This window comes from Cebidichthys violaceus, unplaced genomic scaffold (assembly GCF_023349555.1).
Source record: "Cebidichthys violaceus isolate CVI_PGR_0920_01 unplaced genomic scaffold, fCebVio1.0.p SCAF_6, whole genome shotgun sequence".
In the NCBI taxonomy this organism is placed as follows: Eukaryota; Metazoa; Chordata; class Actinopteri; order Perciformes; family Stichaeidae; genus Cebidichthys; species Cebidichthys violaceus.
This window is the reverse complement of record NW_027176816.1, coordinates 4,723,063-4,750,562: the sequence shown is the minus strand read 5'-3', so window position 1 is coordinate 4,750,562 and position 27,500 is coordinate 4,723,063. Positions and strand designations below refer to the sequence as shown.

The 27,500-nt window shown below is 42.9% G+C and overlaps 4 protein-coding genes across 6 annotated transcripts in view; all 4 read left to right on the top strand.

The window, feature by feature from the left end:
• Positions 1–695: 695 nt before the first annotated feature.
• On the top strand, positions 696–10,278 carry rbm10 (RNA binding motif protein 10). 3 transcript variants are annotated; one of them, XM_068733937.1, is made up of 23 exons: positions 696–784; positions 1,418–1,496; positions 1,580–2,108; positions 2,191–2,352; positions 2,454–2,523; positions 4,036–4,109; positions 5,050–5,136; positions 5,254–5,314; positions 5,447–5,605; positions 6,063–6,223; positions 6,400–6,497; positions 6,741–6,828; positions 6,964–7,156; positions 7,253–7,335; positions 7,413–7,494; positions 7,617–7,708; positions 7,831–8,019; positions 8,211–8,405; positions 8,634–8,690; positions 8,784–8,978; positions 9,186–9,233; positions 9,370–9,425; positions 9,695–10,278. In XM_068733937.1, exons 2-23 carry the CDS (start codon positions 1,480–1,482, stop codon positions 9,783–9,785), a joined length of 2,787 nt encoding a protein of 928 aa, XP_068590038.1. In that variant the 5' UTR covers positions 696–784; positions 1,418–1,479; the 3' UTR covers positions 9,786–10,278. The 3 variants fall into 3 exon arrangements, with proteins under 3 accessions (XP_068590038.1, XP_068590039.1, XP_068590037.1); XM_068733938.1 differs by having other exon boundaries at positions 1,577–2,108; positions 8,805–8,978; XM_068733936.1 differs by having other exon boundaries at positions 1,577–2,108.
• Positions 10,279–10,364: 86 nt separating this feature from the next.
• On the top strand, positions 10,365–14,008 carry lrrc23 (leucine rich repeat containing 23). The gene is made up of 8 exons (XM_068733943.1): positions 10,365–10,970; positions 12,030–12,139; positions 12,245–12,365; positions 12,468–12,609; positions 13,003–13,133; positions 13,266–13,402; positions 13,497–13,701; positions 13,798–14,008. The coding sequence occupies exons 1-8, from the start codon at positions 10,884–10,886 to the stop codon at positions 13,825–13,827; spliced, it is 963 nt and encodes a 320-aa protein (XP_068590044.1). The 5' UTR covers positions 10,365–10,883; the 3' UTR covers positions 13,828–14,008.
• A 636-nt stretch (positions 14,009–14,644) lies between these two features.
• tktb (transketolase b) lies at positions 14,645–21,905 on the top strand. The gene is made up of 14 exons (XM_068733939.1): positions 14,645–14,903; positions 16,737–16,854; positions 16,957–17,070; positions 17,197–17,294; positions 17,966–18,157; positions 18,398–18,525; positions 18,618–18,814; positions 19,442–19,606; positions 19,849–20,005; positions 20,110–20,240; positions 20,336–20,419; positions 20,531–20,627; positions 20,797–20,916; positions 21,076–21,905. Exons 1-14 carry the CDS (start codon positions 14,797–14,799, stop codon positions 21,246–21,248), a joined length of 1,881 nt encoding a protein of 626 aa, XP_068590040.1. The 5' UTR covers positions 14,645–14,796; the 3' UTR covers positions 21,249–21,905.
• A 3,099-nt stretch (positions 21,906–25,004) lies between these two features.
• The window catches only part of si:dkey-32e6.6 (extracellular matrix protein 2), a 10,456-nt gene continuing 7,960 nt past the window's right edge, over positions 25,005–27,500 (top strand). Inside the window, exons 1-4 of the mRNA XM_068732712.1 lie at positions 25,005–25,112; positions 25,297–25,521; positions 25,612–25,855; positions 26,468–26,583. Of these exons, the coding sequence (XP_068588813.1) occupies positions 25,005–25,112; positions 25,297–25,521; positions 25,612–25,855; positions 26,468–26,583 (693 nt within the window). The remainder of the gene's footprint in view (positions 25,113–25,296; positions 25,522–25,611; positions 25,856–26,467; positions 26,584–27,500) is intronic.

The window sequence follows — 27,500 nt, the reverse complement described above, 5'->3', positions numbered from 1 at the left end:
TATATTATCAACACAACTGATTTAAAATCAACGTGTGCATTGAAGTGTGTTGATTTTCCACTACTAAATTTGTATGTAATTAAAGAGGCCCTATTATGCTTTTTCCCTTTACTTTAGTGTGTTACATATAGTTTTGCACATGTAAAAGGCCTGTAGAGTTGTAAAGCCTGAAGTTAACGTCCAAAGGGGGTTACTCTCCCCCTTAGAAACACTGCTACTAAGCCGCCTGAAATGGCTCGATTGAATTATGTCTTTACTTCCGTAACGTAGTGAGTCACTATTAATACATTTGCATAATACCAAATACTAGCAAATTTTACTTTGAAAAAACACAAAATGTATGTATCTATATACGTATGTTATTGTTCTGTATGAATATTGTAAATCAATGTATTTAATGACTACTAAGTAGCAATAATTGCAATTTTGTCTCCCTGATTTTACCAATTTCTACGGTTCAAAGTGCCCGCCAAGTACCACCGGGAACTAGATGAAGTATACCTGAATCACGTGACAATCAAGCGTTTTGAACTTCCGTTAACGCGACTCACTCTTTTTACGGCTCTACGTTGGCCTGTCTGTCTTGTCCAATCACCGTCGACATTGATATGTTCGCTCTCCAACCACTAATCACATACCAGAGTCAGATATTTGTACCCTCCCTCTCCGAATTGTTGTCTTGCTGTGGCCATTTTACACGGGGTTCCGTGAAAAACACATCACCCGTCTCACCTGGGCTTCGACGTGACATTAAGAGAACCATTGTTAGTTACATGTGGCACTGGTAAGGCTTTGTCCTATTAAAAATACTGCTGTTGGTGTGTTTACAACAGGTGACAAACGGTTTTAGAGACAGCTTCTCTGCTTTGGACTAGCTAGTCAACCACAAGCTAAAATAGTTAGCTTGTCCGCTAACCGAGATGACCGCCACACGTCATTGTTGAATACTCATTTTTGAGTAGTTAGGTTGGGCATGTGCATTGCGCACACGTGTTCATTAGTGATGCAGGGTTGTGCCTCGACTCGTTTTATTTATGGGTTTTGGTGTGTAACGCTTTCATATCAGTCAAAGTTGAAGAAGTCTGCAGTATTCACAGGTGCAGCTAACTTGGCCTCCTAAATGAATGCCTCTTGCCTCTATTGATCGCACATCATGCACATCACTACTGTGCACCCCAGGAGGCCTCTACTTTTGAGATTTTTTTTTTTGAGGAGGCAGCAAAGTCTACTGCGATTCTCGTGAATACTGCTTGTCGTTCAAAAGAGTAAATTGCTGATGTTATTGTATATCCATGCTGTAATCAGATAGAAATAGGGCAGAGACCAGGAGCAGAGTTGGTGGATCAGTCAACCAGCAAAGTGATTATCCTAATTATTTCATCATAAATCATTTCGTACATTGCTGATGTACTTCTAGGGTATCCAATGCTGTAACCAAACAAAAGAAGAGCAGACCAGGAGAAGAGTCAGTGAATCAGCATGGATTATGAGCGGAGGTGAGCTAAACATTCTTGTTGTGCCTTTCCATCTTATGATGTGTCTTGACAAGTACCCTCACATTGTCTTTCATGGTCAGCAGGGGCGGGCGAGGCGACCGCACAGGTCGATACGGCAACACCCACAACGATCATAACTTTCGTGACATGGACTACCGAGGCTACGGCCAGGAGGATGAGGACGCGGGAGCAGGATATGATGTCAGAGCAGAGGAGGACCGACTATACGGCCACGAAGAGCAATCGCTGGGCGTCCGTGACTTCTCGCCAGGTCGTCTACAGGACCGTCCGGGGTTTCACCAGAGAGGAGATGGGCGTGGGGTGAAAGGGCTCCTGTGGCCCCCGTGCTCTCAGTCGCAGCCGGATTTGGCTCCTCCGTTGCTTCAGAGAGAGGAGGAGGGATCCAGGCGGGAGTTTGAGCAGTTATTGACTGGTCGGCAGGAAAGAGGTCGGGGGAAAGGTGGAAGAGGCTTTCCCGAGAACAGTACCCCTCATTCAGGGGGTAGGGATGGCAACTGGGGTTGTGGTGGTGCTCATTCAGAACAGATGGAATACAATGCTCCACGACAGAGAGAGGAGGACAGGTTCTCCCGTGCAGCGGTGAAGAGGAGGGTAAGCCATGACCAAGTCCATCCTCTTTAAAGAACTGCTACAATTTGATTTAGTTGTTCAAATTTGTGACTGCTCTATCCAGGCCTTTCCAGTGGGGGCAGAGGAAAGAAGTGCTGCTCCAGACCTGTCCCTCGAGGAGTTGGACCAGAGGGACCAGGACTACCGTGCAGATCTAGACCACAACCAAAGGCCAAGCAACATCATAATGCTTCGCATGCTGCCACCCAATGTCACCACCAATGAGGTAAGTGTATGTCTCCTGCTCATGTTTGTGAGTAGTCTGATGATTCATGGGTCTTTTATAGTCCGTTGGCTTAAAGTGTAATAATGCCTCTATGTTCATAGATCCGAGCACAACTTCAGGAGCAGGGGATCCAGCCAAGAGAGGTTCGCCTCATGAGAAACAAATCCTCAGGTAAAAACTTGTTCATTGCCTCGACTCGTTTTTTTTTTTTTTTTTTTTTTTTTTTTTTTTTCTGTTTTCATTCTCCCGTTGTGTCGCACTCACTCATTACCAGCTTTCTCCACTCCACTGCTCTCTCAGGTGACTTTCCCTTATCTGCTCAGTCTTCTCTCTGTTATTAATAAGTGCTCTCCCTTCTCCTTTTCCTTCTCTCATACTCTCACGTGTCTTTCTTCATCCTCTGACAGCTGGATAGATAGCTGATGCAAAGAATGCCCTTTTATATTTAATATACTCTTACAGGCTTTTTGCTGCGATTCCTGCTTTGATTTGTTTTTATCTGCTGTTGTCTGAATTCTGGCTAGTGCTCACCGGGCAACAAAACATCCATGCACGCTTCAAAGGAGAGCTCTCTTCATATTTGCCTTTAGGACCAGGATGCATGCATACAGTGATAGGTATTTAGATCTTCACTCCATGGCATTCATTTTCTTATCGTCTTTACCCTTTCGTGATTCTGCCTCATCCATCTCAAAGTGACGTAGTAGTTGAAGTAGTTAAACAATGCTCACAAACTAACACTGTCAACTGAGAAATGAGCAGCGGGAAGCAGAATGCATTTGATGGTGTTTGTCATTGTAGCTATTTTTGAGTGTGCAAGTGTGGAGGATATGAATGTTGCAGCTACCCTCTAAGCTATGTGAGCGCCGTCATCCATACCACTCAGAAAAAAAGCACTTCTTTTGCCAAAGGTTTTCCATTACGGTCATCGTCTCACTGGCCTCCCTTCTCTGCTACCGCACTGGTTGTCTGTAAGGTGTGCCTATTTAACTCGGGCACACTTACAGTCCTCTGCACTGCTCTTGTCTTTCTCACCCCCCTCCCGCATCACTGTTTAGAATACCTCCCTCTCACTTTTACATGTTTAAATGATGATCTGATACCATGTACAGTGTTGTTAAACATTATATAAATCTAAATATGTTGCATAATGTGTTCTCAGTCCGTTTTATAGTAATGCATGGACAGAATATGGAGCATTCCACCTATTGAAATAGGTGCTGCATAGTTCAGACTGCACTCTGACTCTCAAAATCGCAGAGATGTGCGTGTGTGTCTGTTTTGTTGGTGCCTGGGTGCTTCATCATTCAAAGCCAAAAAAGCTCAGGCTCAAACTGATGAGTGGGTAGGATTCTCCCCCTCTTTCCTTGACCCTGTTGAGATGCCTGACATTGCGTCCTCCCACCCTTGCGGAGATTTCGACAGTGGCTTTCCAACTGGCTGTCAGGTGTGTGTTATTTCCAAGGGAGAGAGGAAGCAATGCTTTTAATTTATTAGTGCTGACACAGGGTCTCTCTCTCTCTCTCTCTCTCTCTCTCTGTCTCTCTCTCTGTCTCTGTCTCTCTCTGTCTCTCTCTCTCTGTCTCTGTCTCTCCTCTGGACATGAAGCACTAACCCCTCACTGCGTTGTTGTTATGTTGTTGTTGTTGTTGTTCGGTTACCATGGCGCTGGGCGGTGTCCAGGTCAGAGCCGAGGATTCGCCTTCGTCGAGTTTAATGTCATACAGGAGGCCACCCGCTGGATGGAGACCAACCAGGTCACTCTCCCTTACACAGACACACATACACATATATGTATATATACATGCATACAATGGGACATGTAGGTTAACATCAGGACACATGTACAGTCACATCATACCCTGTCATGTGCACGAGATGCATTCCAGTATGGCATAGACACAGAGTGGAAACATGATTTTGTCCCTGAGGTAGGTTGGTCTTAGAGAGAAAATCTTTCGTTCTACTTTACAAAATTCCACAAACAGGCAAATGCGTGTTACATCATGCTGACGTTTGTTTGTCTGGGGCCTATCTGCATAGTTTTCATAACTGAACTCTCCCAGTCACATTTGCTCATCATTGCCCAATTCAAGCGCCTCTATTATAGGGGTCTCCTCTTTCTTCAGTGACATGTTATCACACTCTCTCTCTCGCCAAAGTCTTCAGCGTCTGATATAGTGTGACATTGTGAATACATCTTCTCACATGGTCTATTGTATGTTGAATCAGAACCCAATACAGTACTTCATTTTCTTGTTTTTGAATCCTTCCATATCTGGGTCATCTACCATTATTACATCTTTAGGATGGATCTATTGTCTATTTGGGGGATGAAGGTGGTGACAGTGGGATGGGATGTGTGGAAAACTGTGAAAAGGTTTCCCCTTAAGGGGGGAGGGATGACACAATTGAATAAAACACATTGTGTCCTTTTTAAAAAATGGACACACACACTACACATACACCATCTCAGTCCGTCCCAATTTTCTAAAGCTGAAGGTTGCATTTCTCTGGTGTCCTCTTTCTTTCAGCCTCATTTCTACTCTCTTTTTCTCTCTGTCCCCCCTCTCCCTCTCGTCCCTCTCATTCTCTCTCATCTCTTGTGAGATGAGGCCTTTCTCTGGCATGTGTGGCCTAATTATCGCTGATAATCATTCTTTGTTCCCCCCTCCCCTCTCTTTCTTTTTCTTTCAGGCAGTACTGTTGATTCTGGGACAAAGAGTGTCGATGCACTACAGTGACCCAAAACCCCGTGCCAACGAGGACTGGCTCTGCAACAAGGTTGTGTGTGTTCGCAATGTGTGTCATGCATATATGGAAGTCTAAATTCTATTTGTGAATTGTATGCATGTGTATCAATCAATGTAGTTGCTCATTCTTTTAAAAACATTTCTACAGTGTGGTGTGCAAAACTTTAAAAGGAGGGAGAAGTGCTTCAAATGCAGTGTGCCTAAATCAGGTAAATAAATGAACATGGCTACTGTGAATATCTCAACTATTGTCCTTTTTAAAAGAACACAAGCTCTCACATCATATAATAATAATAATAATAATAATAATAATACATAAATGGCATGGTGTCTTTCCCCAGAGGCTGAGCTGAAGTTGCCCCAGTTGCAGAGAGATTTGCCCGTTGGTCTTCAGAAGGAGGGAGCCCAAGGCTTGTTGCCATTGCCAGCACCCTACCACTCCTCTGGTCCATCTGTCAGTCCAGGACAGTCTGCGCAGCAGGCAGATGTTGCCAATGACAGTAAGTCTATCTGTTGACCTTTTCCCACCATGCCAATCTCTTCTTCTATTTAGAAAGACCTACTTTTGTTCAATGTGGATTTCATTAATGAAGACTATGGCGAGGCAGTACCGAGGTCATTAAACATGAACTGGGACTAAGTCAACATGCCATGTTGTTGATGAGACTACACTAAAATGTAGTTTAAAAATTATAAACCCTTTTTCTGTTTTGTTGTACGGTTTTCTTTGACTAAGGTAAGACTAAAATGCTTGGACTTTTAATAATTAAAACTAATTTAACTCATTAAAAATATAAAAGGAAAACTAACAAGGACTTTTGATACAGGACTCAGACTAAATACAAAAATTTACCTTTTTTTATTTTTTAATAATTGTATATTTTTTTAATGGATTGACCCAAACTATTAAATAATGTGTTAAAGAATGTAACATTCTCTCATCCTCTCCTGCACCAGCTCTGATACTAAGAAACCTCGGCCCTCATACCGCAGTAGAAACCATCTTATCTGCTTTGGCTCCGTTCGCCACTCTCTCCCCTTCCAATGTTCGCCTAATCAAGGACAAGCACACACATCTCAACAGGGGCTTCGCCTTTCTACAGCTCTCTACCATCGTGGTGAGAAACATGCATCAGTGCTTGATGGATGAAGTGTCATTATTTGTGTCATTGTTGTAATGTGTTCTGATGATTTTGAAATGAGCTTTGTCCTCAACAGATGCACACACACACACACACACACACACACACACACACACACTAAATTCACAGGTTTGTGTTTGTTTGGTCAACAGGAAGCTTCTCAGCTGCTCCAGATCTTGCAGGCTCTCCAGCCAACTCTCTCTATCGATGGGAAAGCAATTGTGGTGGAGTTTGCCAAAGGCTCCAAACGGTAAACACTTGCACACCCAAGCTCTGCTTTAAGTAACCACAAGAGACAATTACACAATCCTGCTATTGCACAAGGAATATTAATATACCACATCACGTTAAAACTCTTAATTGGTCATGGGGGAAATGTGTTAGAAATGGCTTTGGAGAAATTAGTAGCTTTTGCATCACCACTGAAAATCGTATTAAATGTTGGTCACTAGAAACCCACTGAAACCCTCTTTATGCCTCTTTTCTATTCCAGTGATGTGTTCTTGACGGATGGCAGCAGAGTGAGTGCTGCTACGGTGGCCAGCACAGCAATAGCTGCTGCACAGTGGGCAGTCACGCAGGTAACTTAAATGACTTGTCATTACAGCAAAGAGAAAACATGAGTGTGTCACACCTCTTTAATTAAATGTATATTTATGATTGTATTCATGTTTGTCCTGTGTTTACATTTTTTTTAAATTCTTTTTCATACTCAGACCGCTCAGAATGGATCAGGTGTAAACCAGAGTATCGATACATCCGTGTATCAGCAGGGGGCAGCAGTAACATACAGCCAGGAAGGTAACGAATACTCTGGGCTCGATGGCACAACTTATAAGGCCCAGGCAGATGCTATACCTGGTGCAGGAGCAGCCCAGATGGGGGTATACACAGGAGGAGCAGCCCAAGGTAAATGTATAGAGCACATTACCAATATGATCTATACAGCTGTATACATTTGAATTGAACTTGAGTCAACTTAAGCCACCTGTTTGTGTGTTGCAGCTGAGAGAGTGACATCTGGATCGGCAGTCATGCAGCAGCCTCATACGAGTCTCATCAGCACAGCTACCACACCAGTTACACAGGTACAATATTAGTTATTGTGTTCTCGCTTTATTTGATGCATTACTTGAGCTGACCACTGAGCTCCGTCTCTTCACAGGTTGAGATTGTGGGAAAACCACAACCAGCTGCTCCCAGCCAACCTGCGACCCCAGGCACTGAACACGAGCTCCAGCAATACCGTAAGGCTCCGTGATCCCATTGTTGCCTGATAAACAGTCAAGCTAACCTTTTTATGGTCAATTAAAGGTTTTCAATTTGAAATCTTACCCTAAGGTGACTGTTCTGTGTCTTCTTACTGTAGCTGTGCCAGATGTGTCCACATACCATTATGACGAAAGCTCTGGCTACTATTACGACCCTCTCACAGGCCTCTACTATGACCCTAACTCCCAGGTAAAGAGTGGCGAATGTACAGCAGTCAAAATGTCAAGCCAGCACTCTTTTGAGATATCTTTCTTTACGTGTCGTCTTCCTCAGCGCTTCAGTCTGGTTTTGTGTGCCCTTCCTCTTTGCAGTACTACTTCAACCCTCACACGCAGCAGTACATGTACTGGGATGGAGAGAAGCACACCTACATTCCTGCTGCTGCTGGCCAGTCAAACTCTGAAGGTGCTCCTTCAGGCGCCGCCCCTTCAGACTCCCCGTTCGCTAACCTCGGCAGCAAGGAGAAGAAAGACAAACCCAAGAATAAAACTGCTCAACAGGTGTTCTACAGACCGAATACAAGCTCATGCACTGACAGATTGTTTTGTTCTTTGTTTATTGATTAGACATTAGACATTAAACACAAACGGCTGTTAAATTTCAGTATGTATGATCTGTTAGTGGGCGAAGTAAGCATACCGTTGGCCCATATAAATGGCTGACTTGCATCTCTTGGGCTTTATATTAATAGATTGCAAAAGATATGGAGCGCTGGGCTAAGAGTCTCAACAGACACAAGGAGAACATGCGTTCTGTCTCCTCCTCCCCGGCCGTCGGCTCCACAACGCTTCCACCTGGTTACACTCGGGCGCCCGGCCACAGTCGCCTAGATGACCGCCGAGAATCTGCCAGTGCTGACGCAGGCTATGCTGTTCTGGAGAAAAAGGTACTCGACCCTTGCACAGAGACGCATGCTGAGCTGTAAACACAGCTGTATCTTCTGGGGCAGCAGGGAATCATAGTGAAGGAGGGAGAACATCTATCAACCAGAGGACTCTGGCTTAGGCTCCTACAACCTCTCATCCCGCTCCAGTGCAGTGATAACATAATGTCTGAGTAAGATAAAGCCTTACTGGCTTGGTCATCCCTCTGATTTGGCTTTTCTGTCATGCAGGGTGCACTGTCTGAACGGCCTCAGATATTCCTGGACCAGATCCGACAGAGTGCAGAGGTAAGGACACGGTCGACGTGATTGCATACTATCAAAATTCTGCCACTGTCCCATCTGTTCATCAGTCTTTGATCTTGCGTCCTATTTGTGTAGCGTTCCCCTCCTCCTCCGCAGGGTCTGGTCCCAGCCTACAGTGGAGAAACTGACAGCGAAGAAGAAGGAGGCGACAAAGAAGAGAAGGAAGGAAGGATGACAGACTGGGTTAAACTGGCCTGTCTGCTGTGTCGGAGGCAGTTCCCCAGCAAGGAGGCTCTCATCAGGCACCAGCAGCTCTCTGAGCTACATAAGGTGGTGACAAAGACAGCTTGAGTCTAACTTCACACCGTTGCAAATGTCGCATAAATTAGAAATATCTGTTCACTGCTGGCAGGAAAGCCAACTTGTTCCCAGTGTATTTTGTTAAATTGTTGTCTTTACTATCTGTTAAGTACAGAAGTGTAGCCTAAAGACATTCCTCTGGTACATATGTCTGAACTTTTAACTGTCTGTTCTCAGCAAAACTTGGAGCAGAGAAGAGTACAGCAGGAATCGTCAGGGAAAGAGGTTAGTCAAGCCTCAGGATCTGACCGTAGGAGTTGGACAACATTGCATAGACTGATTCTGTTTGTAAAAGTAATATTCATTTCATTGTCCTTTTTAATTTCCTCACCTTTTTCTTTTCTTTTTTTGTTGCTTGCAGAGACTTCCGGATGGACCTGAGCCTCCTGATCCTAAGAGGAGGAAGTTTAACCCCATGTAAGCAGCATTGATGGCAAAAACAGACCCTCCATGTTTGTGTCTTTATAGTTTGAGGTTTACAGTTGAGGTTAGGTGTGCAGAAGTGGTCGTTTACAAAATACTGGATATCACCATGCCTTGTTCCTCTTCTACTGTTTAGACATTTCTTTCTATGGTGATAGTCCTGTGTTATAATTGTAAGACCTGTTGCTTCTTCCATACAGTGTGTGCGCTTACTTAGGTTTGTGTGTGTAATCAATGTTATTTTATTTTATTTCTCTGTTTAGTGACGGGATCACAGGCAGTAGTCTTGGTGCCAGGATGCTGCAGGGAGGAGTGAAGAAAGGGCTTCTGTTGCGCAATATGCAAGTGGAATGAGCCCCTCCCCCGAAATCTCAACTTCCTGACCCGGGACAATGACAAAGCTTAGCACGCAACACCATTAACGTCCTATAGATAAACCTCTTAATTTTGGTTTGTAATTACAATTACCTCAACAGTGGTAATACACTCATGAACTGATCCTGTAGCAGTGGATGTCGGGATATTGCACAGAATGCACTTTTTTTGCTTTCTTCCTGAATGATGCAGTTTTGTGTTCTCACATGCTTCACAGCTTGTGTGTGATAAACAAGCTTTATGTGGTTGGGGAAACATTTGGGATTTTCTAATATTACTGTCTATGCACCATAGATTTTTTTTTTTTTTTTATTTAATGCTATAATGCCTTGTCATTCAGTGAATGACTGATCTGGGCATGGACTGTATACATTTTAGAAGAGGTCACACTAAAATTAGTGTGTACATGAAAAGTGTCTGTTTGTCATGTTGCAGATATGAATTCACAATGTAATACACCATTATCTCTGGAGTATTTTTTATTTCTTTTTTAAATAATGTGACTGCATTTCATCAAGCTCATGTTAATTCAGAATAACATTTTCATAATGATCTATGATTAACATCTTTTATGGGCGAGCCAGTAAAACAGTTGCTAATATTTCGACATTTTAAATTTCTAACGCCGTCTTTTTGCAAATCGGCGGTTTAAAAAAAGAGGAATATAGTGCAACATGTTGACCTGCAAACATCTTACGTACAGTTGTTGCACATTCATCGACCCCTGAAATGTGTTTTCACATCAAATGCGTTTATAACACCTGTGCTCGTGCTGCGGCTGTTAAGTTTCCCTGGCAACAACAACAAAGCGGTTCTCTGTTCGTTGGCAGACATGAACTACATTTGGTTTTAGCGTCTATCGTTCCTTCTTCAGGTCACTTTAAGTAAACATTGGTTGTTATATTTCGGTATCTTTATGACGGCAAAGCCGGTCTTGCAACAGTCGCAGAAAGTAGACACGTTAGCTACAGTAAACTTAGTGCAGTTCGTCTACCGTTACTTAACTTGTCAGTTACCAGCAGGTCTGCTGCTGTGCACCCGCTACTATTTGTGAAAACACAAACTAAATTGAGCAGCATGTCTGAGGTGGATGAGGATGCAGTCTTTTCGGATGTAGAGGGAGAGGAAGAAGCGCACCAACAAGGAGTCGAAGAGGATGAGAAGGTATACTAGTTAACCCCAGAGATCACTTCTGAGGAAATGTAACGTAGACAACGAAGCACGTCATTAACTATTTGTTACCTGAGAGTTGTATTCTGGTCAGTTTAGTGCAGTTTTATGTTACATCACTCATTTTTGCAAAAACTAACGTCACTACTACATGTTGGTGGTTTAGATAGGTGAGGTGAACAAATATCCTAAATATCACAGGTCTCGTGCCATAATCTACTGCAAACATAAAGGTCAAGGCTTGATTACTCCACCTCTTTCTCTCTGAGGCCCCAGCACGTGTCGAATATGCGAACATTAAAATACTGACGGTTATGGATGCTTGGGTTTACAGTTGGCATTCTTGGTAACGCTTTATAATAAGGGTTCAAATCATATAATCTACTGAAGTGATGCTTAGCTTGTACCATTAACCCACCACGATTAAAGTGATCAAGTCACTGACTAAGCAATTATTCACACATCAATTAAGAAATGTTATTTCAAAGTTGCACATTAATTTATATAACATATATATTGGGGGGGGGGGGAACACTCATTTTGCCCCCTGAGCAAATGCACGAGTCTGAACTTTTGATGTATCTGGAATCCAGCTAATTTGGTAGCATATCAATTAAATATGAAGTAACTGAATTAACATCCCTTAATTGGTGATATAGTAAGTGTGAACAAATCATATAAAGTCATAGTGACTTGATCATATGTTGATGGAGAGCAACAGGAATTTATGATACAGCCTGCATTGAATCATCATTGGTCATTTATTAGTTCAGCATTACTGAAGTATATTATTTGTACCTTTTAATGCAAAAGTTGTTACTGCAGTATTTGTAAGTACTTCACTGAAACTTCTACATGGGAGACCCACATCATGGCTAAAACGTTACATAGGTGGTTTTGAAGCTCCATCGTGTAGAGGGGCTTGTGTCTGAGCCGGGCCCCATGCTTACCTCTTAAACATTGATGGGGTCCTGTTGTATATCCACTCCCCTGTGAGTTGGCACCACCACCAATTTTGACGGCATAATCCTGTGACGTCTTCCCTTCTAATAGGTACAGCTTTGCCATTTGACCCAAGAAATCATAAGTCGGGGGCTCTCGTTGCTGTGCCGAACAGGAAATGGACTTGGACATGCATTTGTCAAAGTGGACCTAAAAGACAAGTAAGATGGCAAAAATACATTCAAAGCCAAATTGGCTGCCATCGCCCATTAATTGTAACAATTTCTTTGTACCGACTTTCCCTTCAACATCATTGTACCACTCAGCGGTCTGAATGGCATTGCTGCAATCAGCAGTTATACTCACCTACGTTTTGTGGATGTGTCCAACAACCACCTTATTGATCTTTCTCCTCTGGCGTCTCTCACCCAGCTGCTCTGGCTGAAGGCAAGGACCTCTCTTCTTTATTTATTTAGAAAAAGGACGTCTCTGGGGCTGTCTGTATCAGTCACTCCAACTGATGGTGAATCTTGATTTCTTCCTTTGTAGGTTGACAATAACGCAGTGGAATGCTTCAAAGGGCAACCGTTCGCTCACTTGACCTACTTGCAGTGGCTGAGTATGGCAATGAACCGGCTAGCAGACCTGGACGGCCTGGTCGGTCCTGCCTTGGAGAGCCTCAATCTTACAGGTTGATCTGTTGGTTTTATGTCCGGATAAGTGGTGTTCGAGTTCACTATGTGAATGACTGATGATGCATTAAGCTAATTCTGAGTTTCCCAAAGTGAGGTCTGTCAAATGAGGAAGAGTTAACTATCATTATCAATTAAAATAGAGAAATTATAACATCACAGGAGTTATTTATTTGATCAGATGGGGGTTTATAATGTCATGTGTTATCATTCAGTCTATATATAGGATATAACAAATTCTTATCAGCAATTAATCACATATGTTGTGCTTAATATATATGTATATATATATATATATATATATATATGTATATATATATATATATATATATATATATATATATATATGTTTGTAAAGCCCTTGACCTGACATTTAGCAACCTCTCTGGCAGGTAACGGTATTCAGAGAGTGAATGGTCTTCAGAGTGGCTGTTTTGCCAACCTGGTAACTCTGGAGCTGAGGGGAAACCAATTGGATACCACTGATGGCATCAACCTTCCCAACCTGCGGCAATTGTATCTGGTAATAAAAGCACTATTATTTGATTCATAGCACTTGCACACAGGATGCGGTTGATCACTTAACACCAGCCTTAATACCCATGTAATGACCCAGAGAACAGATTGCCTGTAAGTATCCTTGCTCTCCGTTCAGGCCCAAAATGTTATCAAGCATTTGGAAGGTTTAGAGAAGTTAGAGCGCCTCACCACCCTTCACCTTCGAGAGAACCAGCTCGATACTCTGGACGGCCTCAGCCCCAACATGAAGTGCCTCCAATACCTCAATGTCAGGTACACAGTTGACAGATCAGAGCCTTTCATCAATTCAGTAAAACACCAAATTAAATGATATATCCCAGATCATGCTTCTGTCTCTGTCTTTTAGAGGCAATGCAATCTTAGATGAGAACGCTGTGCAAGGCCTTGCGCTTGTGTCAAAAACTCTGCGAGCTTTGGTCCTTTCTGAAAATCCTCTGGTGGAAACAACAGACTACAGGCTGAGTGTACTGATTCTCCTGCCGCAGCTGGAGCGACTTGACAAAGATCCTGTCGACCCCGAGGAGAGGACTGAGGCCCGGGAGAAAATCATGGTAAACACTGATGAACATCTTATTTCTCTTTGTGTCATGCTCAGACATAAACTGCTTTTTTTGGTGGTTGTTTTAATTGCATGCATGTCATTTCAGTTACTTAAAGAAGAGGAATTTGAGCCATAAGATGTGCAATGATGGCCAAAATGAGGAAGTGTTTGACTTCCTTGGAAACACAGGCTTGGTGTGTAGGTGGGTGACTGTGATTGTGTAAAGTAGATTCGGCTACATCTTGATAGGGCATCTGTCTGATGCACTTTGTATCTGTAGAATGTGTATACATGGCTTGCTTGTACCATGTTCTTTGTTACTATTGCAGCCTATCTATTTTTTGAACAATAAAAACATTTAAATTATATATTTTTTCTGTCACATCAATACATCTACAAATGCAGAAAATGTGTCAGTAATCAAGGAATAAGAAATGAGGGAGTATTTGAACCTCGAGTTTGCTGGCCTAACTGTCCTGTGTTTCCCTGAGTAAGGATGAGAGGGCAAAATCCACCATTTCCGTGTTGGCAGCCATCCAGCTTTAGCTTTAAAGGAACAGCGACATGCATGTATGGAAAAATCCCATTATGTATCCAGAGCTATACTGGTCTTCAAGCACAACATATACACACTGACTCAAATAATACAATTGTTTCTGATTAATAGTTTTATTCTTAAGTTATCATTCATATTTCCATATCTCACATCATACAAACGACCAAGAAACCACCTCATTAAAAAGATTGCCCCTTTTTTTAAGTCTTCAAAGCAGTGGCTGCAAAGGAAATGGTAAGAACGAAGTCACCACAGATCTATAACGTTAACGTGTTGAAATGATTTGTGAAAGCAGCACAAGGAACAAGGTCCTACGCAACTGGTACCACGACTGCTCCTCCAATGATTGGATGAGGTGGGCGTGGCTGTGGAGGAGACATAAGTCCCCCTCCTCTCGACGGTTCCTCCTCCTCGGTTGTGCTTTGAATCGGACAGCTTACCAGCGGCGTTGTGCAGCTTTGAACCTACGACCCCGGGAAGCAGTGGTGTAATTGAAGTAACCGAACTACTCAAGCGGACGCGGTTTTCCATAAACAGAATCCAGAAACCATGACTAGCTACCACAAACCCGATGAGAAAACTCTGCAGGGGCTGAAAGACGCCGCCAACAAGCTACGGATCAACTCCATCAAGGCGACATGCGCCTCTAACTCTGGGTAAGCTATGCAAAGTAATGCTGGAGGGCGTTAATAAAAGCACACGAAGAAAATGTTCGATACTTTGTAATAGTAACGTGACTGACGTTATCGGAAGCACGTTTTTGTACCTGCGGGGCCTGGTGGCACGTGCTGCAGATTACCTTCACGCGGTGAAGACGCAGCCACAGCAGACAGCTAGCAAGTGATTAAGCGAACTGTTCCATACACGTTTTAAGCTACTTTGTGAGGTATATTTGTCCATAGTGCATAGTTTATGCTAAGATTAGCATAAGCTAACATTGTGTGCGCCTGTGTCGACGTTACAGTCGGTGCAATGTGTCTGAGAAACTATGCACTCTAGTAAAGTAGTCATGCTATCAGCAAAGTTGCTAGATTTAAACTTTGTCATTAGCACCGAGCTGCTGATTCTTCTAACTAACAAGAAACCACATGATCATGCGGAACGGGGAATCCCGTGGTCAGCTTGAAGCTCTAATTTAAAGTTGCAGCTGCGTGCTAAATTGCCAGAGAGATGCACGAATACACACCAGTTGCAATTGTTTGCAGGAAATTGGTGTCAAGTGTGATTAAATGTGGGTATCGAAAGGGCACCTGCAGTATTGCTTAATCCTAAATGTCTGACGACTGACGTCTTCCTCTTCACATTCACTCAACTAGAGTCCAAGCGGGAACGGTTTAAATGGTTTCCTTGTTGACAGGGGTGTGATTTTTTTTATTTTTTTTTTTATAGTTTGTGTGATTTAGAGATTATTCTGGCGCCCCTGTGTTGTCCTAGTATTCTCTCCATAGATCTGTGCACTCACTTAATTAAAAAGCAATGGGGGGGGGGAAATCAGATTTGTATTTGTTTAATCTTAATTAAATGCAATTATGTTTAATCAATGTTTCCAGTCCACGGTTTCATTGTATTTACATTGCAAAATATTTGGCATTGTGATTTTTACATGTGCAACTGCAACCTTTTGAAAAGGAAATGTTTGTTGGTAAACCTGTTTGTCACTTCCTTGTGCCAACTGACAAGGAAATGGATGGATTATATCCTGGATGTACTTACTGTGTTGTCTCCCTTTTTTAACAAAGGATGTTTTTGAGTTTGTACACCCAAAACTCAACACCTGTCGTTTCTCATAATTTGACTGATATGGGACATTGCACTTGAGCATCTGATTGCTTTCAGTTTATTTCCCAACAGGTCATCGCCCATCAAAAGGACAAGGGGTAAACGGAGCACTGGGTTTTTTTTTTATTATGAAATTTAACAGTGACCGTGGTGTTTGTTTGTTTGAATAAGATAACTCCGTGTTCCAGCATGGTTGAAATGATGCCATTTGTAAATTAACCCACATAGGGAAGCAGAGATGCTGTTGAGTAACCTGTGTTATTTTTGGTCTTTTTTAACATTGAATACTGCAATACTCCAACCACTATGCAGCAACTAACAGTTTCACAAGTTAACTTGTTTCTTTGTTTTTATAAGTGCAGTGAAGTGTGGAAACATAACTGATGTGATCATGTTGCAGATTATCAATCTATTGATGAGATAGATTTTCCTAATCCCAAAAGATAGAAGGCTGTCTTTAAAATAGTAATTGCTTGCATTGCAAATGTATATTTGTTTTTTTTCCTTTTCTTTTTTTTACATGCCTTTTTTAGGAATTACAAATTGTGGTACATAAGTTGTTCTTGTCAAACTAAAACCGGTGTGAGGTTTCTGAATGTAGCAACACACGCATGTAAGTGCATGGTGTGTGGATTTAGATTTCTTGTTGAAATACTGGTGTTTTTCTTGTCATGTTCTCACCATACTTGTCTCTGTTTTTCTCCCCCCAGTCACCCCACATCATGCTGCAGTGCAGCGGAGCTCATGTCTGTGCTCTTCTTCAACACCATGCGCTACAAACCAGAGGACCCTCGCAACCAGTGCAACGACCGCTTTGTGCTCTCAAAGGTTGGCTTGCATTTCTTTTGAGGGAGAATATCCTTCAGTCGGCCAGCTCACCTGTGATGTGGTATCACCGCTGTCTTTAAAGACTTTCCCCGCTGTCTCTAGGGTCACGCTGCACCTGTCCTGTATGCTGCATGGGCAGAGGCGGGTTTCGTGAAGGAGTCCGAGCTGCTCAACCTGCGCAAGGTTGACTGTGACCTGGAGGGGCACCCTACACCAGTAAGTTCAAAATCCTGAGTTCCCTTTTCTGGTGTTCATGTCTCCTTGGCGAACACAATATCATGTTCAAGTCAGTCTGTCTATATCTTGTATAACGTTTTGTTTTCCCTCTCTTCTATTCATCAGAAACTGGCCTTTGTTGATGTGGCGACAGGATCTCTGGGACAGGGTCTCGGGGCTGCCTGTGGGATGGCATACACTGGCAAACATTTTGACAAATCGGGGTAAGCATGTATACAAAAATATGTATATTCATTGAGATGTTCAAAGACTTGCTTTAAACCTGCTTTTTTTTTTTCTCTCAGCATTAATCTGAATCCTGTTTATAGGACAATACGTTTGAATTGGATTGCTTAAGGACATGGGCTCTCTATAATCCAACTAGACTGTTTCTATCATTCTTGAAATGTCCTACATGTTGAGGGTAGTTCTTGTTAACTCATTTGAGTCAACAAGGGATTTGGTTAACAAAGAGCCGTTCTTAACAGTGCAATACCTTGACTGGCAGTTGGGTAACTGCTTTCTTTTTAAACTGAAGCCTGAAACACTGTAATCCTTTTAATGGATGAACCTGTCGTAGTGAAGATGTAATTGTGTTAAATCACTCCCTGAATGGCGCCTGCAGTGAGGTCAAACGGTCTTTGCACTGCTGCAACAGAGTTATATTAAAAGTATCAATGATTTATTTAGCTCTTCTTTGGGGTAGTAGCTGTTGGTGATTCTAAGAAAAATGGTAACTCGATAATCTATAAGTAGAAAGCTATTATGAACTGCTGCTTCCACTGAAGTTTTGTTTGTTTACGTACGTGACAGACTTTAATCATATAGTGTTGTGTGCTTCATTGTTTGGAGATCAACATTATTTCCTGTTTCTCCTTTCCTCATTGTGTTGTAGATACCGTGTGTACTGCATGATGGGAGATGGAGAGTGTTCAGAGGGCTCGGTGTGGGAGGCCATGGCCTTTGCCTCCTACTACAAGCTGGACAACTTGGTGGCCATCATGGATATCAATCGGCTCGGTCAAAGTGAAGCTGCTCCCCTGAAGCACGACATGGAGACCTACCGCAAGCGCTGTGAAGCCTTTGGGTCAGTACCAAATATGAATTAACATAACCTTTAATGTCATATATTTGTATATAATCAGGATCTTACTATATTGTTCAAAAGCTGTTTTTTAATTTTCTTTCACTTTTGTGGGTTGAAGTCATTTGTCCAACTCTGGCACATCGGTGTTTCACATGTCTCCCCTCCTGTGGCCTCTGTGTTTTTGGTTAATATTTGTTGTAATGTGTCTGCATGCAGTTAAACTGAGTCATGTTTTTGCAGGTGGAACACTTACGTTGTGGATGGACACGATGTGGAGGAGCTGTGCAAAGCTTTCTGGCAGGCTCAGCAGGTGAAGGACAAACCCACTTGCATTGTAGCCAAGACGTTCAAAGGCAAAGGACTGAAAAGTAAGTGTGGAGTTCATGTGGTGAATGTTTTTACTTACTGAGCTATTTGATTCTCTGAATTTGATTCCGACTTGTCTATCCCTTTGCTGTAGATATTGAGGATCTTGATAACTGGCATGGAAAGCCCATCCCCAAGGACAGGGTGGATGACATCCTGAAAGACCTGCATGCTCGGATCCAGGTCCCCAACAAGTCCCTGACCCCTGAGCTGCCCAAAGACGACACGAAACCTGCAGACCTCAGCACCATCTCCCTGCCTTCACCCCCAGCATACAAAAAGGGAGACAAGGTACTTTTTTACTTGTTACTTGCGCTCCTATTGAACGCTTCTAATGTATTTGATTACATTTTTAGGGACACTTGAATCATCTGTATTAATGGATACAGAGCCCTTTTTTTTAGGTCAATTAAAGTTTACTGATACAGTTTTTTTTAGCATGAATGTTTCGTGCTGACTCTGTGGTTTTAACCTACCGTATTTTCCGCACTATAAGGCGCACTTAAAAGCCTTTCATTTTCTCAAAAAACGACAGTGCGCCTTGTAATCCGGAGCGCCTTCTATATGGATCAATAGGTTAATTGGTTGATCCATACTGGTTGTACACGGAGCTCTGTCAAAATGTTTCAGTACGACTGGTAAACTACAAAGCCGCACCGCTTGCAGCATTACGGCTACCGTAGTCAGGGGCGTCGCCGAAGTAATAGCGGTAAACACCGGTACTGTGCTTACTCCTACTCTATTCTATGCGCCTTATAATCTGGTGCGCCCTATATATAAAAACAATTCTAAAATAGGCCATTCATTGAAGGTGCGCCTTATAATCCGGTGCGCCTTATAGTGCGGAAAATACGGTACATGTAGTTTATAGTTTTGTTGTGTTAATCAGTCTTCACCCATTCCTTCCTGTCCTGTCAGATGGCAACAAGGCGTGCATACGGCATTGCACTGGCCAGGCTGGGCCAAGCAAGCCAGAGAGTGGTGGCCCTCGATGGAGACACCAAAAACTCCACCTTCTCAGAGACCTTCAAGAAGGCCTTCCCTGAGCGCTACATTGAGTGCTTCATCGCTGAACAGAACATGGTACACAATATTTCACTCTTTAACTCCAACTTATGAAAAGGGGGATAAACTTAGCTCCCATTTAACTCTTCACTACCATAATCTGCTCCAAATAGGTCTAATCTGTTACTATTTAGGCTCTAACATGAAAATCCCAGGCTCTTACTGCTCACTAGGGATCAGTGTAGGTGCGGCTCCATGCCTTATCTCATACGCTGTCATTAAGACTAACCCATAATACCAATCTCTACTTACTGCTGCAGGTAAGCGTGGCCATTGGCTGTGCCACCCGAGACCGCACGGTTGCTTTCGCCAGCACGTTTGCCGCCTTTTTCTCTAGAGCCTATGACCAGATCCGTATGGGAGCCATCTCCCAGTCCAATGTCAACCTGGTGGGGTCCCACTGCGGAGTCTCCATCGGTAAGCCTTCTGCTAAAGCGTCACTAGCTTTTATTCTATTTTTTTAAATTTTTTTTATGGGGATGAGTGAATGTACTCACTGACTGATCTTATTCTGCTTTCAGGTGAGGATGGTCCTTCCCAGATGGCCCTCGAGGACTTGGCCATGTTCCGTGCCATTCCAACATGTACTGTGTTTTACCCCAGTGATGCAGTGTCCACAGAGAGAGCTGTTGAGCTGTCAGCCAACACCAAGGTTGGTAGGCCACCTTGTGGTAGAGTTTGTCCAGTAATCCAGTCTTAACAGTGACGGGAGTTCTCATGTTCTAACTCATCACTCTATATTCTCAGGGTATCTGTTTCATCCGTACCAGTAGACCTGACACTGCAGTCCTCTACTCTCCAGATGAGAAGTTTGAAGTGGGCATAGCCAAGGTAATGATCAATACAATGATTTTCACTCCCTCTTGTGTAGCTAGTAGCAACAAAAAATTTGAATAGACACCAGAAAAATTAATGTATATAAATGACTGTCTACGTTACCAGGTTGTGCGCCAGTCTGACAGTGACTGTGTGACAGTGATTGGAGCTGGTATTACTCTGCATGAGGCCCTCGCTGCTGCTGATATGCTGGCCAGCGAAGGTAAGCTTGCATTGCCCTCTAGTGGATAGATGTAGGTATTGAAGCTGACAATGCATTCATCCACATCTCACATGTTTGGTAATTCAGGAGATAGAAGTTATCGTCTCTAGATTAGCTAGTATGTTCTAATAAACATTTCCCAAAGTAACAATCTAATGAATACCTATAGGGAAGAACATCCGCGTAATTGACCCATTCACCATCAAGCCCTTGGATGCGTCTACCATTCTGGCCAGTGCCAAAGCCACAAAGGGACAGATCATCACTGTGGAGGACCACTACAAGGAGGGTAGGTTGTTGTCTGTTTGTGTGCTTCTCTAGTCATGTACCAATGAGCTTCTTAGTGGGGGTGTTTTTATGCAGTTTTCTCGATCGACCAGGGTCTATTAGAGGGTATTATCATGTCATCACTTGGTGGATTAGCTGATGGTCTGTCTCCTCTGTCCAGGTGGTCTCGGTGAAGCAGTGCTGTCTGCAGTGGGCAAAGAGCCTGGCATCGTTGTGACCCGGCTGGCAGTGACCGGCGTTCCCCACAGCGGAAAGCCCCAAGAGATGCTCGACCTCTTTGGCATCAGCGCCAAGCACATTGCAAACGCCGTGCGTCAGACCTTTGCGAACTAAGGACCGCACTGACCTCTCGCTTGCCGCTCTGTTCAGTTACAACCAACTTTCTACCCAACTCGCAGCTGTTCTCGTGAAGACCTGTTAACTTCTGTGCAGTGTGCTAACCCGGTATTGTTATCGCTACCACAGATTAAGAGGGATGGGAATAGGATTGTCAAAGCCTAGCGTCTAGTACCCTCTTCTCCCGACGGGTTCCTCTGCAACATTCCTTTCTTGTATCCTCTTATCATGTGTTCAAGTAGCTCAGACAAAACCATCACTGAATACTGCAAATGTGGTATGTTGACGGATTAAAAACCCATACAAGCAGCAAACCTGGTTCTGATCCATTGTCAACTGTCAGGCCACTACTTCTGTTTTGCATTCCAATCCTTTCTTTTTCACATTCTTTACAACCATGCCTCATGTCCTCTCACTTGTCTGGCATTCTTGCCTCCTTTTTTTTTCTTCACAAACCCTGTTACTGTTGGTCATGAATTTCATTGACTAGATCAGTTTTGTAGTCTTTTGATGCTTAAACCAGTTTGCTATGAACAGTTTGACCATTCATCTTTTCTGTCTTCTGGCCACATGGGCATCACACAAAGTTACTGTTGTTCCCCTGTCATCCTGTTGTACCAGTGTTGTGCTGAATAAAAAAAGATTTAACCCAAAGTCTTGTCTTTTGGGGGGGGGGGGGGGGGGTTGTTCCCCTGCTTTGCTAGCAATGTTTCTGAGTGGCAATGTCAGTGCTACTTTGGTCAAGACTAATATACTGTAGCTAGTGGATGGATCACCATGCAATTTTGCACAGATATTTATAGTGCCCAAAGAGTGATGCCTAATTACTTAAGCGATCCCCTGACTACTGATGTAGCACTACTAGCAGGGTGGAGTTGTCACCCATCTGTGTCAACATCTCCTTGATGAATTGGCATCAAATTTAGTACAGCAACATTCATGGTTCCCACACAATTTATTCTAATAACTTTGATCCCCAGACTTTTCTGCTAGCTCCACCGTGTGATTGACATGTTTGGTCTTGCTCGACTACGGTAACGGTGTGTTTACAGGTCTCTGTAAAAAGTCAATCAGAAAGCTGCAGCTGATTCAGAACGCTGCAGCTCGAGTCACTAAGCCCACGAAAGTGGATCACATCAGTCCAGTTCTGAGGTATTTGCACTGGCTTCCTGTGAAACAAATTAACTTTAAAATCCTGCTGTTGGTTTATAAAGCACTGAATGGTTTGGGGCCAAAATACATCTCTGATCTGCTGCTACCTTATGAACCATCCCGACCCCTTGGGTAGTCTGGGACCGGTCTACTTTCTGTTCCCAGAGTCAGAACTAAACATGGAGAAGCAGCGTTCAGTTTTTCTGCTCCACATATCTGGAACAAAGTCCCAGAAAGCTGCAGGTCTGCTCAGACCCTCAGCTCCTTTAAATCAAGATTGAAGACTTTTCTGTTTGCTGCTGCCTTTAATTGAACCAGATTCAAGGATGGTCTGCATTTTACTACTGTATTTTATTTCTTACCCTGCTTTTTAATGTTTCAATGAATTACCTTGTTGAAATGTGCTTTAGAAATAAACTTGCCTTGCCTACTTTGTGGTTTTAAGACAAATGTTCCCATCATGCTATTAAATGACCAAAATGCTAGTTGCAAAGCAAACCCATTCTTTTACTGATGTCTAACAAGTGTTGGCATGCCAACACTACAAACTACTATGGCGAGCGTGGTAAACATACCTACAAAACGTTAGCATGCTGACTTAGGAATATAGCTGTAAGCACCATTGTACCAAAGTGCAATCTCACAAAGCTGCTAGCGTGGGTTCAGACTCCTGGTCTGGTTTTACGGTTATTGAGTGTTTGCGACATGTGGCTTTTACAGATACCCGTCATACATGTTGCAGAGCTGGCAGTGTTCCAACTGTGAAAAACGCCTTTTATTCTGAGTAGGAAAGCAAGGTAGTAAAGTTGGTGAAGAATGGACAACAGGTCACAGCAGAGATAGTAAAACTCTTTAGTGTCTCAAACCAGTCACTGGACCTGAACTAGAAGCTTAAGTATTTACATTTCATGAATCATAGGCCTCTGCACCATTCTCTGGCAGTGGAAATTGTTAACCCAGGGTGTTGTCAGACTGAGGTTAAGGAAGGGGTTGAATGTGTGGTCAGTGGATTACTGCACGTTCCTGTCAAGGTTTAAATGAATAGTTTTTGGACACATAACTATTTACCTTGGAAGAGCACATCAGGACCTCAGTGTTTCACGGTTTACCGTTAGTTGTCCAATGTGCCATTTGGAATAAGTCTGGATTCTTCCGTCGTCTCTGCCTCACCAGCCGAGCTTCAGGTGCAGAAAACCCAAACCGACCGGAATTAATACATAAAATTAACTTAACCGATACGGTCAGAAATGTTTATATTTCAGGCCTTGTTAATCACAGAGGCTATTGTCTAGGACATGAGAACATGCACACACATGTTGACAGATTTAGTCTGAGTATGTGTGGTTACTGAGCAAATAAAGTGGGTCTGTCAGCAGGTTTCACCCCACAGCGAAAATCCCAGTTTGGCTCAACACTGAGCCAGTGGCACCTGCTTGGCTCAGCTGTGAGTGTGGGGATGTACACAAACTCCAGAGTACATGTGTGAGCATCCCAGTGTAAGTGCGTACAGACAGTATTGTGTGTACAGAAGGTAAAGATGGACGTGTTTATTTTCATACATAGATGCTAGCGTTTGACTCCGACCTGAACTTTCTACCAACCCTGTTTCTTGTTTGGAAAAGGCCCAAGGTCAGTCTGATTCAGTCAGGAGAAAAACACAGACATGACAGAGGATCACAAATTCATGTGTCATAATGTCTGACCAGAATCTATCACAGTTGTATGAAACTTATTGTGTTCAAGTTTCTATCTTATGCCTTCCACCAAATGTTAGCAGACAGTTATGAGACAGTGAGGAGACAAGGAGGAGCAGGGCGGGTCTGTGTATTTTATGGTGCGATGAACAAGCCTTTATTAACAATGTGAGAGTTTATTTTTTGACCTCTCCGCCTCCTAGATATTCCGTCCCTTCTTCCTCTCATTTCAGCTTTCACTCTGAGTTGGGGGCATGTGCACTATGGTTTAGTATTGCTTTTGACTGACTCACAACGGAGAAGGTGCTCCACAGCTTTTGCTACAAGTCTTTACAGTGATGTATCCTCTCGTGTAAACTCTCAGGTCAACTGTTACTCACTGAGTTTCTTCCCTTTGGCATTACCATCTGAACTCTCTGTGGATTTGCTTCATCCTCGCTTCAGCCCTGAAGACCTCAACGTTCTGGACTTCTCTCTCCAAGTGAAACAGCTTTAACTGATAAAACGCTTAACAATGCAAATGCCAAGGACATGGATCACGTTCATTTGTCTCTGTGGCATGGCTTTATCAGGACAAGGCCGTAACTCTTTGCATGACATGGATGCATACTTGGAAACCTCTTTAGAGACACCTGAATTAGAAACAGCAGCAGTTCATCCACCAGGAATTGATACAGGAGTGACCTTGTTGGATACATATGCTTCAAGTGTAACCCTCCCTTCTGGTAAGATGAGCGTTCTTATCTTTCAAATGCTGCCTGTTTCTGTCTGCATGATCTTGGCTAATAAATGCTTTAATAACTGAAATACTTTTAGATAACTAAGCATACAATGCTGAGTGAAAAGCTCAGTTTTTATTTTGATTTCTTTATGTCTATTAATTGTCTTTTTTTGCTCGGCTTTATGAATGGTGAAGAAGAGACTGAGGATGAGCGTCTCCAAATGGAGGCAGAGAAGGAGAGGGAGCATCAAAGAGCTGAGTTCAGAAAGCTGGAGGCTGGGAGAAGAAGAAGAGGTGCTTGGGGGAAAAGGAAACACGCAGCTACTGTGGAGGCCAATGCGTATAGAATAGTAAGGCACTTGTTTTACCATGTGGACACAGAATAACATATTTATAAATCAATAAAAATGGGGCATCCACATACGTTGATTTGTTCCTTTGTTGAAATGTGTCAGTGACTTCCGGCTGCTTATTGCAGGCAGGACTTGGGCAACCCCTGACGGGCTGGAGAAAGCGTGTAAAAGGAGAGGAGGAATCCAGCGCTCTTATTGCTGCACTTAAGGAGCTTCATGCTGATAAGAAACGGCTTATGGATCAAGGGAAAACACAAGAGGAGGAGGGAGAAGGAGAAGATGATGACGATGATGATGATGACGACGATGATGATGATGATGATGATGACGATGAGGAGGAGGAGGAAGAGGTTAGAGTTTTGTTGTTTTACTTCAGTTCATTGAATCATTCATGAAGCAATTGTTTGTCATGTAATTTATTCTTTAATCTTTTGTGTCAGGAAGAGGAAGAGGAGGAGGAGGAGGAGGAGGAGGAAGAAGAAGAAGAAGAAGAAGAAGAAGAGGAAGAGGAAGAAGAAGAGGCAACTGAGGCTCCCAGCAATCAAACAGAAACTCACTCCAGCTCTACAGAGTCTCCTCTCAGCGGGTGTCAGACTGCTGACAGAGAAATCAGCTGCAGGGGCATCGGCATGACTCTCCTGCCAATCATCCACAACCCACTGGCCACAAATCTGGACATGGCAGGTGTGTGTGTATGTGTGTGTGTGTGTGTGTGTGTGTGTGTGTGTGTGTGTGTGTGTGTGTGTGTGTGCGTGCGTGCGTGCGTGCGTGCGTGCGTGCGTGTGTGTGTGTGTGTGTGCGTGTGTGTGTTGTGGTGGTGGAGGATGCATCACACGAAATAAGCCATGTTGGTGGGATGTTACAAAATAGAGTGAACTCTATAAAAAGTAATAGCAGTGATATAGATTACAATTAAACTGGTTTATTATTAAATCATCTTATTCATTAAGTTTTCCAGTAGCTCTAATTCCAACTTTGATGCCACTAGCCATGAATTCTTCTTATTTTAACAATTATAACCACTTACAATAGTTGTACATAGTATTTTTCAAAAACAGTATAGGTTGGTATGGTGAACCATTAAACTAAAAACTAAAATAACAAAGTCCATTGACTGATTATATTGTTTGTATCAAAACAACACATATATGTCAACATTACATGACCTGTGAGTCAAGTGATTTCCCCTATGATGTAAAATGACTGTACAAGCCATATTATATGCTTCTTCTACATATATGTGTACGTATATACGTATATACAGTATATAACATACCATGTGATTTATTTTCAAAGAGAATAACATCAGAATCGTCAGTCCACAAGTTTTCGCTGGTGTGCCGAACCTGGACACACTGGACCTGAGCAAAAACAAACTGGATGATGAGTCGTTCAGCCAACACCCCCTGTCGGTGAGTAACACCTCTCTTCTTCACTGTCGGTCTCAACAGTCCAGTCTAATAGCCTCATCTGCAAGTACATCACACCCACACAGTTGTACTCTGCATGTTTAATTGTGCTTGAATGGATATCTCACTACTATGTTCGGGTTCAATTGAAGGTACGTGTTAAATAGTGTATGTATGATACAAATGCAAAAGGCCACATAGTGTCACATTGATGTGACGCACCCAAAACCAGACCCATCCAATGAAATCCAACTGCAGAGCTTCTGCAGTGCCAGCAGTCTCAAACCTGCACTTCCAGACCAGAAGTACAAGTCCAGCCGGCTCTACCTACAGGCAAGGGAGTGTTACAACTGTCGTCTTTTTTGTTTTGAATAAATCTATTTGTCCAAAAGAGAAAAACCAAAGAGAAGAGGCAGAGCCCAGAGGAAGCTTTAAACTTAAGTATTAATAAAATCAGTTAACACTTGCTCTCCTGTCTGATGGTCAAGTGCCTGAAAAAGCTTTGTTATGCCAAGATAAATTAAAACAATTATACATTTGTTCAAAAACCCTTGTAGCTAATATATTATGATCAAGAGCTATGAGCTGATTTGCAATTCTATTTTTAGGAACAGATAAGATAAAATATGGAATTCAGACCATTAATATAGCAGCAAACAACTATTTACTATGTAAAGATACAGTGTAGTAATGTCTACCTGAGCAGAGAATGAAGTCACTCTCCCTCTGCACGTGTTGTTATCTGACCTTCTCCTTGCTCTGTTGACATAGCCATGCCAGGCCGCACATGCTTTTAGTGCATGTTTGTGCATGTGAGCCTGCCCCACCGGTTAGTTCAGGGTCGTCGTGGAATCCAAGCACTCATCCTCCGATTCTCCATCAAGTAAACACTGTTACCTCTGTGAGCACTTTTGCCATAG